Here is an 18,672-nt window from a genome sequence, read left to right as displayed (position 1 = left end):
TTTATATTATTCAATTTTTTTTCGATATAATATTTTGAGATCAATCGTTTGGGAGGATATTAAGAAGAGATTAGCAGAAATAACGTCATTTCCGTACTGATTATCACTCATCTGATTTATGGTAGGGCCTCCACCGGATCCACCTGAGCTTCGTAAACTCTAGCGAATCTAGTGGAAGTCAAAATTCAACTTCAAAGAAATATCAAAATAGCACAAGCATGGGAAAATGTTTTTTTGGTAGTCCTAAACCAAACCAAGAGGAGAAAAAAACTCCCCCCGACTCGATGTGACACGGAAGAAATTCATGAACGAATTAAAGTCTAATGACTTGGGCCGTAATTGAATGAATGCGAAGTGTAATAAGATTCCGAGTTCGGGTTTTGAAGCTGCCCTTAACCCTCAACACAATTCAGACGAAACGATCAAACGAGCCTGGCTATCTGAAGTGGGATTAGGAGCAGCAGCTCCCCTATTGATGTTGTCTTGTCTTATCCTGGCCGGAAATGAGACATTTTTCTCTCCCATTATAGGGCTGACAGCTGTATGGGAACGAGCCGCTAGCGTCTTTCGTCGGTTGTGCGTGGCAAAAGCTAGGCAAGATTAATTGAACCCTTGATGGGATCATAATATCCTAGCAATATTCCCCTGGGACCTCCACCCACATTAAAAGCCTACGCAGCCCGTCCGGTGTTAAATAACAGAACTCTTGCTACTTACTTTTGCACCGTAACTGCAAGCTATTTTGTACTGGAAATTTACCTCGTTTGCAAAGTCCATACTGAAAACTACACCATAAGGTTGGTACATCGTAGGATATCAGTTTCCTGGCTGTGAGGTTCTTTTAAACGTTACAATTGCCGTGCAGCACTGCAATACACAGTGTTGATGAACGTTGTTCACGCCTCTTGAGTTGATGACTTAATAAATAATCAGAAATTGTGCGACCCGTTTGCTTCCACGGGTAATCGTACAAATGCAATTTTCCACTGCTGGCTGTTTCTCTACGGAACGATTTATTCGAGAGCGGTGTTGAGTGCAGGAGTGCCGGCAACTTGACTAAACAAATTGCATTCGATTGGACTGTCGCTCGGCAGAAGACGGAGCAACTTTGTTGTGAACCCATCTATTTTTTGATTGATGACAAACACTCATCCGGAAAAGTTGCCCGGTGCATTCCGTCGTTCCGGAATCCAGATTGCTGCTGTAAAAGGGAACTCGATGGCAAAGTTTGCTTCTTTATGACACCCCCCATCCTAAGGGCTTGCATACATCTATGCATAATCGCGACTAATGGTGTTTAAGCTAAAATTTGGCTCGAACTGCTCGTGCATGGGGGTGTTTTCAGCTACGTATCTAAACAGAATTCCCACACCACACTGAGCTTCCGAACTTTATCACCAATAGCCCTTTATATCCTGCCTCCCGGAGCCGGAGCGAAAGTTCATGATGCTTCAGAGTGAGTGGAGCACAACAAACTAGCGCAGAATGTTGACACGATTAGTGGTAGTAACTTTGTCGATAACATCGCATCCTAGCTGTGTGTACCTCATCCTGTTTGAATGGCTTTTTCGAGCCACCTTCTCTTACAACTCTACCTGTTGGCTCTAATGAGTTTTCATTATGTTTTCCTGATGGACGGATTCGTTAATTATAATAGTTACTAACTATGTCACGGGACATGGTAGTTATTTTAATTGTAGTATGATTTGCCAGTGTGTTTGTGAAAGAAAAAAACATTAACAAGAGTCTCAAGAAAATCTTATACTTTTGTGAAACATGCTTTTTAATATTTTGAATTGCCCTGAAAAGAACCATTTTCTATGACACTGATGGGTTTATTTTATTTGCGGCGGTTTACATACATCATTTATTATCCTGTGTAATAGTAAAACTTAAAGGAAATCTCTATCTATTTCCAGGGACGGTTCTGCAATTTCGTACGATTCTGGAATTTTGTAAAATTCTCATTTCATGGTGTATCTTATTTGTACCATTTATTGGGAAGCCTCGAAGAATCAGGTCATCAAAAATTTAGGCATGGGTTTATTTCTCATACTTCTTCCTAAGTTCTCTTTCCAGGCTGATAAACTCAGATCTGAACGTTCGATAATTTATTCGACCAGACCGTTATACTTTCCAGTAATTCGCAGTGTAGTTTAAAAACAAGTCGATAAAGAAGATAAAAAAATAGTGACTATAGAAAAAAAACAAAGTGCACAAAACAGCAAAATCTACGGGCAATACCACAAAACTTTGATAATAATACCTATAGAATTTACAGTCTCTGATATGGATGCAACTTTTCAGATACGTAAAACATACACAACAACATTCATCGTTTGAAGATTATAACAGGTCCTTAAGAATTGTTAAAGTATTTTCTCAATTTTACACAACTTCCTATAAAACGGAATTCGCCATCTTGGGTTCAAAAATAATCACATGTTGCAAAATGCAATTCTCTCGTCATGATCCTGGTTCAGGAAATATCAATATTGGAAGGCATTTTCCTCAATTTATCCAGCTCTGAAGAGAACATTTTGGAATAAAAAACGGCACTGAAATGCGTTTTATGCCGATTTCGAAAATGCCTGGTATGTGATCGATTTTCGCAAATTTTCATAAACCGGAGTTCGTCATCTTAAACTTCAAAATGGTGTCACTGTCTGTCTGTTTAGAATGATCCATATTGGGGACCTTGTGAACATTTTGTTCAGTTTTCGACAGCTTTTCAGAAATCTGAAGTTGCTATCTTAAATATCAGTAGTTCAGTTCAGTGTTGAACATCATTTTGCTGTCTTTGGACGTCAATTTCCGGACCGTAGACATGACCGGGGGATTTGAGAATATCCATAAATACCTACAAAAATCTCGACTTCCTCATTAATTTAGATCCTCTTCTTTTCAAGGGTTGCCCCTTTCTTTCAAATACTCTTTTGTGTAAGAAGCACGTTAGCCAAGTTTGGTGAAAATCGGTTCAGGCATTCTAGAGAGTTGTAGTGAAAGAGGCTTCGCAGCCGCAAGGTTACAGAGTCCTCTTTAACAAGACGGTAGTCGTGCGTTCGAATCTTAGTAGAATTTAAGCCATTCGATGTAAACGAACTTAAGCATGGGTTAATTCTAGGCCCCTTAAGAAACTCTTCTTTAGCGTTGAAATCTACAAAACCCCGGCAAATACCTCTTGACAAAAATAAATCTCTCACAATAAAACTAGTCAGAGGGACATTCAGTTGAAACCTCTCCAGAGAATTGTAATTGGCGATAATATTGGCCGGAGGCTGCGAGTAGTGTGCGTAAAAAGGAATGGCGAAAAATCATACACACAAGCACGAATTATATTAATCATGTCACTTACTCTCAATAATGATAATGCTAATAATATAAGTGCGGAATACAGCAAACACCCGGGTGATATCACAATAGATCAATGTTTCTGATCGCAGTGATGAGTCAATACCGAAAAAAAGAATTGCAGTGGACCATTCGAACACTACTTGACATATGTAGGGATAGTCAAAATAAGTAGGATAGGCAAAATTTTGATAAAATTTGAAATGCCGTAGCTTTGCCAAATATTATTCGATTTTAAAAATTCGAACACCATTAAACTGGAAAACTTTTCAAGTTTAATTTTCTGACCACAACTGTGGCCTAGGTCACCGGATGTAGGAATTATTTCTGAGTACCGGTAGGCACTTCAAACTTGCTAATTTTTGGATGGATTTGGTAATGGGTTACCTGATAAAAATGCTTATTTGAATCATTGACATAGATGACAAAACCGTTTCTGAAGCGAATGGTTCATGAAGATCCGGAATCGGCCAAGAACTCATCGTGTAATGGCTATTTTACATCCGGAAGTCCCTAGAGGAACCTGTAGTAGGGGACATTTACAATTTTGCATCAAATATAGCGTGTGACACCTCTATCTTCAGGATCTTCATCAAGAATCTTTCGAAAGGCATATATTTGAATATAGGCTTAATTGGCCACTCCCGGAACAACCTGGATGCCCCGAAGGAACTCGTAGTGGTAGAATTTACATATCTGCATCAAAATAAAGCATGCGACACCACTGTTTTCAGGATTTTCCATCAGGGATCTTCCAGTGTACCTGAAATTTTCAGTATTCTCTTCCTACCTTGTTACGGGGAATAAACCCGGTAGCGGGGTGGAAGGTAGCGGTCTTCAGCAAAGTTGTTGGAGAGGGAAAGTTAGGGAATACTTCTAAGTGGCAAGTGTTATGAATTAAATTTTGTGAATCCTTCTATTTAGGAAGCTGCAGTATTCAGCAACTCAGCTATTAAAATTTCTCAGAAGAAATTAGGGCACCTTTTTCGTGAAAACGATTGGAGAGGACTCTTTTGATCATAGGTTTTTATCAGCAGATATACAATCAAGTTCATTTAAACCTGAACCTGAATTTCACGGCGTAAAAACAATTGCTGTTGTTACCCCGTACGTATTTTTGACGAAAATTTTCTACTGGTATTGGCCAAAGACCGCTGCTTCGTAGGAAGTAAAGATCGCGGAATATAATATGATCAAAAAACGAAGAACTGTGTACACATAGCGGTAGTATACTGTACTAAACTTTCCGCAAACTAAAAGCCCTTGACATTCTGAAAAACTTTACTGAAATCCGTAATTTTCTAGAAAATCGGAATCGTGATATAAGTTAAGGTAAAAATACGACGATTTTCGTGCTCATTAGCGCCACATAGGGGTAGAATTCTGCACTAAACTGTTCATCAATCAGAAACTTTACTGAACAAGTTTACTAAAGACCGCATCTTTACAGGAATTCAGAATCACGAGATAGCTTAAGTTTAAAATGTGAAGAATTGAGTGCTCATAACGGTAGAATCCCGTACTTTACTGTCCACCATCCGGGGCACTTGATCCGTTGAACAAGTTTGCTGAAGACCGCAACTTTCTAGGTCATCAGAAATACAAGGTATCTGCCTATTCCAGGTGATACTACACTTTCCAAGAGGTATTGCAATATTGAAACTGTTAAACTATTCAAGTTGCAATACTTAAGTTCATTCAACCTTATTTCTATTTTTAACAACGGCTTTTACCCGTTGTTAACATTCAAGTTCATTAAAGACAGACAGTGTGTGCAGCTGGGGAAGCGAAAAATAAGCGAACTGGAAATATGATACAGATTTGGAAAAATGTACCGCATCCAGTCGCATAAATAACGCCAACACAGCAGTGTGTGTAGTTAGGGGTGAGCAATAGAATAAGCCGGCAGTGGAATGTGATACGAATATAGATTGTGGAACAGTACCACCGTCCCAGTAGTTTAATTGGTCAAAACATCATGCCGGAGACAGGGAGATTGCGGGTTCAAGTCCCGTCTGGATGCGGTATATTTTTCCAAATCTATATCATATTTCAAGTTCGCTTATTTTTCGCTTCCCCACCTGCACACACTGTCTGTCTTTGATGAACTTGAATGTTAACAACGGTTAAAAGCCGTTGTTAAAAAAAGAAATAAGTTTGCAATATTTAGTAAAGCGATTTCCACAGAATTTGATATGGCAAACTGTAAAATATCAATTACTAGTGGAGTCCTCGAAACTCTTTTTTTGGGCTTGCGATGATTACGATGGAAATTCATCTGATATCGTAAAACCCATAAAGTTCATTAGTTTTGCGGTGTCCGTGAACAATCATTTTTTAAGTATTTTGTTCTTAAAGCATACGGGAGAGTTTTGCTCAAATTTTTTTTTCTTCACAAATTCTTGTTCAAATTTGTTCATTTGTGTTTTCGAAACAAACCATTTCGAGATAATCACGTAGTTTCAAGCGGCCGTAACGAAACGCGCTTTATAACGTTGTAACTTTTTCTCGATTGCTCAAATGTCTGCGAAAATTTGGAAAATGTTCTTATGAAGTTGTACTTTAAGATAAAGCAATAAATAAATCGATGTAAAAACAGAAGGTGTACAGGGTGTCACCGTGAAAGCTTCTCAAAATTATCACAAGTCGCACGCACGACTTCGATCGACATTTAATCCTAGATTTTCATCAAACGGTTCTCTGGAATATCCAAAGTCATGTGTTTTACTACCTTCAGCTTTCCTAGCATGTACCCCCAAATGTTAAAGTCCAATAGATTCAAATCGGAAGAGGATGCGAGCTATTCAGAGGTACTGATAAAACACGGTGAATTTTCGTTGCGCCACTTCTGAACAACCAATGCCTTATGCGCTGTTATCCTGTTGAAAGCAGTAACTTTCTTCTCCAAAAAATTCCTTGGCACAAGGCAACAAATGGTCCTTTATGACGTGTTGTAAATAGTACCTACTCATTATTAATTTTCACACAACTGTCGATGAATAGGCAACTTTCCATTGTTGGATATTGCTCCCCAAACCCCACACATCACAGCTGAAGCATTCTGTAATCGTTTCGATCTCCTTTTATCGGCTGAAATATCACGGAGACATGCTCCATATATACAATAATTTTGCTCGTTCAAAACAGCCTCCAACGTAAAAAAAATTTCATCTGAAAAAATTATGTTGTGAGCAGTGAGTGCGTCTTCAGTAGCAATCGAGATCTGGTAACCCTATCGGCAATATTTCTGCGAGATAATACGTGAATCTTTTGTCGCTTGAAAGCTCCGTATACAAGGTCATTTTTGATTATTTTATACATAATGTTATGACTCATGTTCGTTTCACGAAACATTTTTCTTGTCAACCTGGATTTCGCCGGATACATTCTTTAAGCGCTTTAATTTTAATCATCACTGCAGTCCGCACACTCCGTTTTTCACCCGGTTTCTGCTTGGGTACAACCGTGCCAGTTTCCTCGAATGGCTTGATGGTCTTGTACACGAATAATCTGTTCAAATCCAGATGTGACAGTTTCCTTCTGATCTGTATGCTGCTCCCTCCAGCAAGATACAAGATCTTGATTTGTTTTCTGCTTACAACCATTGCAAGTTTGCTCTGGAAAATAGTGAAACACTGCCTTTATCACTTACAAGGGAACTATAAACATGTGCCGCAATCAAAACAAACACAGCTGATTAACAGGGTAGGCCTACTAATGCGAAAAAGGTACTCAAATGTGTGTATCACTTTCACGGTAACACCCTGTATCATTTATGAAAACTATGAATTGCATTGGTAAAAGATAAATTAAAATTACGGGATACGATTGCTTCCCTGGGCCACACAGAAATTTCAGATTTCCAAATTTCAAACAGAAACTTCGAGAAAAAAAAACGAACTCTAGAATTCTCGAAATTGTGTGCAGAATAAAATTATAGGAAATTTATTTCATTTGCTATAAAACATAAAAGAAAAAAATTAAAAATATTCTCGGAGCTATCGCATGATTAGCTAAAATTCATTATCACTGTTTTTTTCGGAACCTGCCAAATAGTCCATACGAAATAATGAACAATTCTGTCTGATGAGTTATTTTAGTGCACAAGCCTCTAACAGTCTGCTAATGAATTAACAATAATATGGTTGAACGGGTGTCGTAAACTTTACTCTGTTCCTGGATGACGATTTCAAGATAATCCAGAGATTTTTTACTGTTTTTAAGAATTTTGATCATGAAAGTACACAGTTGTTAAGTTTTTGAAGCCAACAAAATAATGGAATTTATTGGAACTGATATTTTTTTGAATTGTATTTTCAAACTGTTTATGGATGTTAACTGCAACTGAAAAGTGATTGTCGCAGCTGGCACAAGAATACTGACCGATTGAGAAGCAGTTCTGAAACGATTGAACATTCAGAGTTCATTCGTGACAACTAATCTAATTTAATTCACCATTTGCTTTCTAGTAGCTTCATTCTCATTTCATCGACAACCACTAAACCAGATTTTACCCACCGATGTTATATACCTACTTTTAGCCAGGCAGAGCCCGCAGAAATAGAACGGTAAACTTTATCCTATGTATTGCCGTTTCCAGGATCCTTTCAAACAAACTGCTCATTACCCACCCTTTTTCCGCGAAAAGAATCCGGTTCCGGGTGAGAGCACAACGCGGTATTGAAACAAATCAAAAACCCGATACCAAACCAAATTAGGGAAAACTCCGCATTTCATGCCTACTTTCGCAGGCACGTCAGCTCTAGTCGGAAATTCGTTTCTCTCCTCCGCGCGCGCTGTCTTTGAAAAGTTTTCCAAGTCACACTTCGAAAGTTTTTCTTGGCGAATTAGACAGAAAAGACGACCACGTGGCACGGGAACCGATCGACAGAAAATCATCAAGGAAATCCTTAACGCCTTATCATTTCCTTTGGAAAAATTCTCATTCTGCGAAGCCCTCCGGCGCTAGATGCAAAACGAGCATGCGATTAAAAGTAAACCCCTACTGTTGGGCTTAATTCTGCTGCGAAATATGACACCATCAAAGATAATGACGAACGAATCAACGAATTTCCCTGTATATAAAAACGGCGTGGGATTGTCCAAATTTGAAAAGTTTTAATCATCTTTCACCGAACGGCTTTCCGCTGAGCTTAGTGTCGGGAACCGTCGGACCGGTGCACCGCAGCATTTTAGTGTCCCATGTTCAGATCATATTTGACGAACATGGAACCCGTGCCAAGTTGTTCCTATTAATCTGGAACTGGCTGCGAAGGCGTAAAACTCAATTCTAAAACACTTTGAAAACATTTCGCTGAACGGGGCGCACTGAAAACAATCTAATTTTCTCAAACCACCCTTTCCCCCCGGGAGGAACGGTTCCCGTCTAGCTTGCGTCAATTACCTACTAATTAACCTAATGGCCTCGTCGCGTTTTTACGGCCTCTTTGAAACTTTTCGCCGGTAAGCTCACTGATTACTCCGCATTTTGTCTGCTGTGTGCCAGCTTTTGGCTCGGGAATCGCTAGCGGCGGCGCTTCAAGCTTCACACTACTCGGAAACTCACGCAGAAATTAGATTTTCGGCAACACCATTAAACCAATCACCAAGCAGCAGTCGTCATTCACGCTCGGTTTGAGGAGCAAAGTGGCGAATTTATGGCTTAATCGATCTGGGAATGACTGTGCCAATTTTGGAATTGTTTTCCAAAATTCTTCCACAGTTTAAACTAGTTTCAATTTCTTTACACAGCAAATTTGAAAATGCTGTAAAGGTAACTAGGCATTTCAGCGCTTCGTAATTTTGGGTAACTTAAAAGTTTCATTTTTACATACCGAACCCGTTTCTAACCCTTTACACAAACAGCTTCTGGGCAATTAGCAGCTTTTCCTTCATCAATCCATTGTCGACGGTTGTTGTCAACTTTACGTTGTTCTTTTTTTTTATTGTATCGTGTATCTCCTTTTAGTTCGTTAAATTGTTCCGTAGAAAATGGTTGGTGGATTCGACGGATGAGTTCTGCTAATTGTTATTCAATTTTAACTTTTTCCCTCCAATGAAAATCGCTTCTCGCTGCTTGGAGAAATGTGCTGGAAATGCAATGAAGTAAACAGTTTCTTAATTCGATACTCGCATTTTGTTTTAAACGAGCTTGTTTTAAATTTGCGATATACTGCTGGGGATATGACAATAGTGAAAATCTACAGTTACAGCTACAGCTCTAATTATCCTTTCTAAAATGAATTTTACATGATTTTTCACTATCGGCGGACAATTGATGAAGTTTGATGAATTGCAACTTGAAATAAATATTTCCGATGTTGGATAATACCTTAGAACTCTTTATAGGGTGTTCATTTCATTTAATCTTTGAAATTTTCATTATGAAAATAATCAAATTTAGGTTATGGCAACTTGCCGAGTTTTTTTCTTTCAGTGTATTTTTTTCCATAATATTTTTTTTGTGTTGTGTTAGACAATGAAAATGTAAGTAGGTATAACAGTTTCCATGCATGAGAGTGAACTGTTTGTTATTTACGAATAAGGCACTGTTGAAACAAGGTGTTATTTTATTATTTTACTCGGAGATTTCAAGATTTCAAGTTCTTGAAAAAAAATTCTCATTTCTAAACACGCCTTTTTGAAAAGTTTGTCTTGATGATAAAATCATGTTCGATAAAAAATGAAACCTTGAATTGTATCCAACATATCAGTGGGATTTCTTGCTAATTAGTGATAGCCAAGGCATCGAGCACCGCTTTTCTGTTTGAGGTGGAAATGCTTCATACTGCTAAAAAAGGAAGCACGTACGATTTTTTCGAAATCCACTTCATGATAAACACTGTCAATTAAATTTCATCTGTAACTGCATTCGCTGGTGCCTAATGCTTTTCCAACGTTCGGAGAAAGGTTTCATCACCGTAAATGCACTGCTGACACAACAACAAAAACACACACGCACACACACCCACCACAACATAATCGGGCGCACACGTTCGTAAAGGCACTGCTCTTTTGCGGCGATCCGCTTTAATTAGGTTAACCGGATTGAAATTGAACTTCCCCAATTAACGTTCTGAATATGATTGCGTGTAATTTTTCATTTTCGTAGGAATTAGATTGATTGAATGATTGCATCTCTTGTTCGCATTCATCTTCTATTCTACCTTTCGATTGTTTTGTTTTGTTTCCTTTGCTCTTCTAATAGTTTATCATTTCGCTTACTGATCATGCATTTTTTCGTTGCTTATTGTAATTTTAACACCTACCTTTAAGAGAATGCGGATGATGATGATGATGGATGGCTTAGCGCTTTCGTATGGGTTTGTTTTTCCTTTCGTTCTGTTTCCTGTACTGTTGCGCTGTAATCGTATCATGCAGTTTGTTCTATCCGTTTGTCCACCGACCGAAAGCAATGATTGTCATTTCTCTTCTATCCAGTGCAGCCAGTTTGACAGTTGTTTCGAACACATCTCCATTTTTAGTTTAATACATTATTACCAGACAGTTGTTTTCCATTGATATCGTAATGAATCAGCTTTGAGTTTCACTTTTACTCGTATAAATATCTATATTTATCAAATAGAGTGCAAGTTATGTTTCGTATGGTATTAAACAATCAAGAAGCGTGAAATCCACCTGCTAAAAAAGCAACTAAACCAAACCTCTGTCAGAAAGACCAATTAAGACGAGATTTTTTCGCTGAAAAGTATATATATACAAAAAAGAGAATAATATTTTTTGTTGCACGTTGTTTTTGAGCGGACCGCTGTTTTTAATGCATGTTTCTTGTTCTGTCCTTTTTGCATGTAGGGATTCGGTTTTGTAACATTCGCTAATAGTAGCGATGCGGAGCGAGCACGCGAACGTCTTCACGGCACTGTGGTTGAGGGACGCAAGATTGAGGTGTGCATGAACAGATTTTTTTACTACCCAAATTCCAATCTCCTCTCCCCATCTTCCGTCGATCCTCGTCCTGGCCGAAAGAAACCTTCAGTTTCGATCTGCTGATTCCCCCTGATCTTACTATATACACATTAGATATTGTTTAGCTGTATAAAATATTTCCCTAGATGCTCCCAACAAAAGCTAGAAGTACTAATTATTTTGCTAGTTCTATCGATAAATAACCTCAGTGAACAACCAACGCCAGCTAAATGAAACATCCTTCACCATATCTCTAGTGGCGAATTACTGCTCGGAACGTTGATCATGTGGCTGCAACCGTTATTAGTGCTTGAAAGTAATCATGTAATATTGACATAATAATAATAATAATACTGAACAGTAGCTGTCTGATAATTGGTTCATCCTTGCATCCTTGCGTAGCTTCTTAGAGGTTGGAGGTTGCCATCATCCTGTGGAGCGCTACACGGAAACAAACTAATAATAATCCTTTACCATAACAGCTACTTCAACAACAACAACAACATTCGGTTGCGACCATCCGTACGACAAAAGCTAGCTGATTGCGTGTCCTAGTTTAATGCACTTCAGCGGTGACTTCCAGGCGCGGCAACAGCACACACACACACACTCGCTATGTTTACTTTCCCCTGCAGATACTACCACCTTCTTAAAACACACGAGTAGACACGAAGGAAAATCTCTTATTATCTTTTGGGTATTGTGAATGATGGTTGCATATAAAATTTCATCTACTCTGACGAGCAGTGATTAGTACCAGATTAAACGTCAGCTATTGTGCATGGCTTGCCGCTTCTAGCAGCATCTTGGTCCTACTTCGTAGACAATGGTTCTGAGACTGTTGATTTTAATTGCAGCTCAAACTTGATCGATATTCTGCCTACTACTAAACAGCCACACGGCAAAATGACAATGGCAGGCACGAATTGTGGTTAAAATTACTCTCATTGTAAGTTTCAGTACATTTATGAAACATGCGAATAAAACCGAAACTGGACGAGCTTCACCAAAACTGCCGAATAACGGTATAAACTGGAGGTAACTTAATTTTTTTCTGACAAAAACTTTCGAGTTCGAAAGAAAGATTTCCACGTTTGAATGTCACTTATGTGCAACAAAAAAAAACATTATGACTTCAAACAAACCAGAAGTTTTCCTCTGAGAATCTTGATTAATACAGGAAATTGATGTCCCAACAGTAAAGTTTACTTGTTTTGATAGGAACTTTTCACGATATTTCACATACAAATATCTTACCTCTTTATCACATTGAAATTTGCTTTCAACCTCATGCTAGACTGATCAAGAAAATGATTTTTTATTTACTAATGGGACGGAAAATGTCTCAAAAAAAAAACTCCATTCAACGTTTATCCGATGTGGCCAAATTTTCACTTCTAATTCATTGTCTTCATTGTTTTTAGATCAATTGGAAATTCTTATCTTAAAGTCAAATGATGCATAAAAAAATCTCATCAAAACATCAAAAATCGTAGATTCTCAAACTATTTTTTGTACTCATTCAATCTACGCCTTGAAGCTCAAGCATCCATTCCCATGCGGTATTTAGCTTTCCGAGATTCGGGAATTCTTGTTTTATTTTGGGGATGATGTGATGTGATGATGTGGGGATTGATGTGCCGATGGAAAAGATTAGTTTTCGGCAAGGTGTTTTGGCCAATTAAACTACTGGGTAAGGGTAACTCTTCCTAAGACCAATGTCGAATCACCCTCTACTATTGTGTTCCCGCATCTCAGCACGCCGCGATGAAACTGCACACACTGCCCTGTGGAAGTTTATTTCTGTCAACTGAGAGAGTGGTCTCTTTACGCACACTATCTATAATAACTTATTATATCTACAGCGGCGCAAGCGATGAGACACGTCAGTTGGGGGCCAACTCCCATGGAAGGCGTATCACGGAAGAGCTCCGTTGTGCTAATTTTACTTTACGAACTAATTTCATTTTTTGTCATATTGACTTACATTTTAAGTTTAGTAAAGCGGGCAATGTATGTAGTTTCGCGGGAATGCGAAGATGAACGGGAATAGAAGGTGTGACTAGAATTAGAAAAAATTTTCCCTCGTCCAGACGCTATCGATTTTAGTGTTTAAATTTCTCGGTTATATAGGAGAAAGGAACGTCATTTCTGACATAAAGTATTGATTCTCAAACTGCAATCTTACTCAACATTGTACAATTGTAAAATTTTAAATCAAATTTCCAATAATTTTCATTGTCAACAATACTTCCTGGAATTTTGAGATTGAAACAAAAATTTGCCGGAACTCAAGAGTCCCGGGAAATTTAAATTTTCAATAATTTTCATATTTCTCGGGTATTTACATCTAGGATCATCCTGGGGAGAATGCTCTGATTCAGAATTTGATATACTGCTTTCTAAAATCCTATCCAATATATTACTTTAACTTAACTTTAACTTTTCAAAAATAATTAAAATGTATATATATATATATATATATATATATATATATATATATATATATATATATATATATATATATATATATATATATATATATATATATATATATATATATATATATATATATATATATATATATATATATATATATATATATATATATATATATATATATATATATATATATATAATAATATAATATATACATTTTTTTGATTTATCAACGAAACAATTGGAAACCCACTTTCTAAATTAAAACTTTTCAAGAAATCCTCACAGGTAACCGAAAGTGATGTGCCGATGGGAAAGATTTGATAGACACTCTCTTGACAACATTTGACATCCAATCACCAACATCTGACAACCTCAATAACAAATAAACACTATGTTGTTCGACGTATCTGATGCATTACAGTTTGAATGGAAATAAGCATGTGTTTACCAAAAACTTGCCGATAAAAATTGTGATGAATACTTAAAAGTGAATAGAAATTATCGCTGTAGTTTTGGTGTGTTCACACAACATTTATTTGACATGGCACAAACTCAAATTAATGTTTCACAGAGCCAATTATATCTAATGCCTTATGGTCTAAAATATCTTATAAGCTGAAGGCAAATTTTTTATCCTCGCTGGCGACTACGAGCTGAAACTAAATCTAATACTAAAACTAACATGTTTTTTATCAAAGATTCGTTCCACTGTTAAATGGACACCTTGATGCTCTCCAAATAGCTATAAACATGCAGCATGTATGGCAAGTTTCGCTGAGCGAGGATATCACGAACTGCCACATAGGGTTGTATTCTTATCGCTGCAGTTAAAATTTACAAAAAAAGATTCTTTCGTTGTTTTCTTAAGGGGTTATATACCTTTTTGGTCGAGAAAAATGAGAGGAGTTTGAATTTATTTTTAAGTGCAAAGCACCATTTTTATTGCATCAAAGTGGTATTTTCCTGAAAGTGCAGTTTATCAACAACAAGAAATACGTTTGATTTTCAGATATACTGGAGTAGTGGCCGTTTCCCCGAAACGTTTTTTTTTTTTTTGCAGAGGCTTGCGGTGATCCTGATAGAGACTCAGCGGGTCAACTGAAATGAAAAAAAACCTTATATTATTTCATTAGTTTAGAAGTGTCCCGTGTCCTTGAACGATCACTTTTATGAGTATTTGGTTTCCAGTGCAAACAGGAATGTTTTTCCCAAAAAATGCACGTTTTGAGCGCTAAAAATTGAATTAAAACAATTTTTGCGGCAAAATGTAACTGTTTGTTTCAAAAAGCGATTATTCAAGGATCGGCGAATTAATTAACGAAAATTTAAAAAAAGATGAAGGGAATCTGATCAGTAGTTTTCCCGCAATCAGGATCACGGCAAAGTCATTTTTCGAAAAACACTATTCCGAGATAATCGCGTGTAAAGTTTCAAGTTTAGCTTGCGCGGCCGTGGCGAGGCACGCTGCAAATCGCTCTAACTTTCTCCCTATTGTTCAGATCTTTATGATAATGCTCTCAAGATGTTGTGTTTGAAGATAATGCAATAACATTTTTTTCGGTTTTTCGAAAACTAAAAAGATATATAACCCTTTATCAACTGCCAAATTGACAGAAGAAAAATGTGATTTAAGGGTGACTTGAAAAGACTTGATTTTTATGAACATATTATAAAAAGGACTCTTCACTGAAAAAATATTATTTAAAAATCGCTGCACTGAAAAAGTATTTTTATTCAAAAAGTCGCTTAAACCGAAACCTCGATTATTTTGTACCTGCGACCCTACACAAAAACACTCATGTAGTAAAAGTGATGTCCCGTTGGTAAAAGCAGACACTTTTTGCTACGAGTCTAGGTCAGAAATCTTTAATTCAGTAGCATACTTTATTACACTGCCAACATAAAATGTCATTTAAAAAAAAAAAAAACAACAGATCAAAATGAAATCATGTTATTAAACTTCAGATTGCTTAAATCAAGAGAAATTATTGATTTATAAACGAATTTATTTAAAAAGCACTTTGTGGTGGGAAAGTTTAATGAAATCCTCACAAGTACCCGAAAATGATGTGCCGATGGAAAAGATCTTGGTACTTCAATTTTCTCGGTCACGGTCCATGACTAGTACATGTTCCCTAGAATTGATAGACACTCTCTGACAACTTTTGATATCAAATCACCAACGATTTATATAGGTTCTGATAGCCACAATATCACTACCCTATAAATTTATAAATAATTGAAGACTAAGCTAAGCTAAGACTGTCCAACTTTACATACTTAGTCTCCAATGTTAAAGATTCTTTCGTTGTTTTCTTAAAATCTGGTAAATTGAGAATAGAAACGTGTAACTTACGGGTGATTTTTAAAAGACTTAGAGTTGAAAAATATATTTAAAAACCTGGATTTTACTCAAAAACTCACTGTCAACTTTGAAACCTCGATTGTGACCCTGCACGAAAAGACCATAAAAGTGAAATCCCGCTGGTAAAAGCAGACACTTTTTTGTCTGTCGTAACAAAAATCTGTAATAGATTGCTCATATACCCAGAAAATGAAACAGTGTAAAATTATTAGTAATAGAGATAGAATCACAGCTATTCTAATGTTTACACTAAAAAATAGCACTACATTTCGATGATGGCTAAAACTGGCAAAACATCAGCCTCAGTTTCTACCACAAGCAAGCCCCACAGAATTCCTCATCGAGCTTGGGGAGGGGTCGAGTAACTACTTCATATACTTCCGACCGCAAATTTCATTCTTTTGACAAACTGACCAACCTACCAATTCCATTCCTGAACCGTTGCGTTCATTACAACCTCATGCTATTCGATTTAGCAGGAAAGGACCATCCAACTTTGTGAAACATTAATACGCCTTTGCAGCAGGGCAACTTCTGCTCATTTATTTCCATTCATTGCATAATTTAAATATTTTCTCAGAGCTCGAATTAAGGATGAACCATTTATCAAACAAGCAAAGCTACCGGGCAAGAAGCAGTAGAGAGCAATCGTTGCAGCCTCGGGCCGACAGTAGCCACAAGAAGAAACTAGAAGCCGTCGTACGGAAACAAGACACAGCATCGCATTTTCCCATTCAGCTGTTGCAGGACTTGTTGTCTGCACTACCGGCCCGAGACCGGTTGGGACATCCAAGCAAAATTTTCTTCTAAGAAAGCAAAACAATACGTAACATTTTTCCTCCGCTAAAAATGTGTACTCTAGCGACTCTCTGCAACTTTAGCTCAAACCTGAAATTGTCGCATGACGGGGGAAAAAAGGAAAAATATTTCTCGTGACAAAGTGCTTTTGCCGTCCCATGTCGCTAATCACTGTTCTTTCCGCGTCCTCGCGATCAGAGATGGAAGCTCTAGCCGGCTACCGTTTTATGCAAAAGCATAAAACGAAAAATCCCGCTCTTGGCACGTTTCCTCCAGACCAAACCATTATATGCACCGCGATAAATTGCCGACGGAGCGCAGAAAATTACGACACCGTTCACACGTTTTTAATCCGACCGGAAAATGCGATGCTTTTACCGTGTCTCCGTTACCCCACACTATTTCCAAGTATAGCAAAATAATTAGTCTTCTCGCTGGGTGATTTCCTCCCTAAGTTTTATTCCCACTATCTATATGTGTGTCTAATGATTTTCAACACCCTAAAATCCACCCTCCCATGGTATTTAAATTTACTTAAAAAACCGAAAAGTCATGCAGTGTTGCCAGTTTCTATTGTAATATTTTTATACCATTTATAAACTGATATTTGATTGAATCAAAGCGAGTGAGACAAAAACCAAAAAAAAAGTATACAGTGATGTTAGTGAATATAAATATGCCTTTAACAAGTTTTTTTTTCTCACAGCGAAGCTGGTGCCATCTCTGCAGAGGTCGAACCTTGTTCTGCGACAGCCTTCAGGGCAGGTGCCACCAGGTTCGCTGCACCACGCCTACTGGTTGAAACGCACGCCGTTTTAAGTACTGGAAACCGTATTACTTATACTCATATACTGCATATATATACGTACATACATATAATTATACCCCTTTTTTTTCGAGTGCTACTTTACTATAACTGCAATCGGTATACTTTTTTTCCTTTGAATATTATATATGCGTATATTTTGAATGAATCGCCATGTTTCTATACTTTCCATTTTGTATACTAAGAAAATGCCACCCGTTATGATCGTTGTTTAGTTTTTTGAACTGTTTTGTAACTTGTTTCGTTTCGGTTTTGTTTGGACTGCATTTGATTCGGTCAGTTTTCTGTTTTTCTCTTTCGTTCTGCTGGTGGAAAGTAAAGTAGTGTTTCCGGATCGCCATCGAATAGATAGCTGTTTCGGCAATATTTCCTCATAGTTTTTGATCGACTCTATTTTTTCTGTTTTTTCGTTGGTTGTTTGTGTTTCTTGACCTCCGGAACCAATGTGCGTATTTCACTTATACCAGTTGTCTAATTCTGTTGTTTTTCTCTTAGAAAACTCCTTGGTTACCATATAATATTTGCGCATAATTTCTGGATCATGGCAGCATATGAAATATTTGTCTATTTTCTTTAGTGTGATGCAAGTTGCTACTGAGAACGGAGTATTACCCAGTTTTACCTTAATTTTTGAGTTTGACGTTCGATCGTTTCCGACTGCTACTTTATATTAACCGTACTATTAATTGAGGAGGAAGAGAAGTTTGTTGGTGTCTATTGTTAACAATACCTAAAAGTATCCCTTAAATAGCAATATAACAGAATCTATTGTAAAATCATACAGCAGACAAAGTATTCTCAGTAAACGTAAGAAAATTGTACAGCACACATGCCCCTCGTTTTCCCCTCCTCACATAAAAACACTGACACTATAAACAAAGTTGTGTTGCTTATCTTCAGCATTCATATTATTATTTCTGTAGCTCACCGTTTGTGGGACCCCCGCCGAACACACCACTAAGCG

The 18,672-nt window shown here is 37.4% G+C and overlaps 1 protein-coding gene across 13 annotated transcripts in view; it reads left to right on the top strand.

Annotated features, from left to right (window-relative positions):
- Nucleotides 1-18,672, top strand: part of LOC129723681 (RNA binding protein fox-1 homolog 2-like) — a 523,296-nt gene that overhangs the window by 411,756 nt on the left and 92,868 nt on the right. For all 13 annotated transcript variants that reach the window (XM_055678035.1, XM_055678034.1, XM_055678042.1 and 10 more), the window contains one exon: nucleotides 11,164-11,256. In XM_055678035.1, coding sequence (XP_055534010.1) covers nucleotides 11,164-11,256 — 93 coding nt within the window. The remainder of the gene's footprint in view (nucleotides 1-11,163; nucleotides 11,257-18,672) is intronic.

Source organism: Wyeomyia smithii, chromosome 2 (assembly GCF_029784165.1).
Source record: "Wyeomyia smithii strain HCP4-BCI-WySm-NY-G18 chromosome 2, ASM2978416v1, whole genome shotgun sequence".
Lineage (NCBI taxonomy): Eukaryota > Metazoa > Arthropoda > Insecta > Diptera > Culicidae > Wyeomyia > Wyeomyia smithii.
Note: the sequence above shows the minus strand (reverse complement) of the source record. Positions and strands in the feature narration are given on the sequence as shown.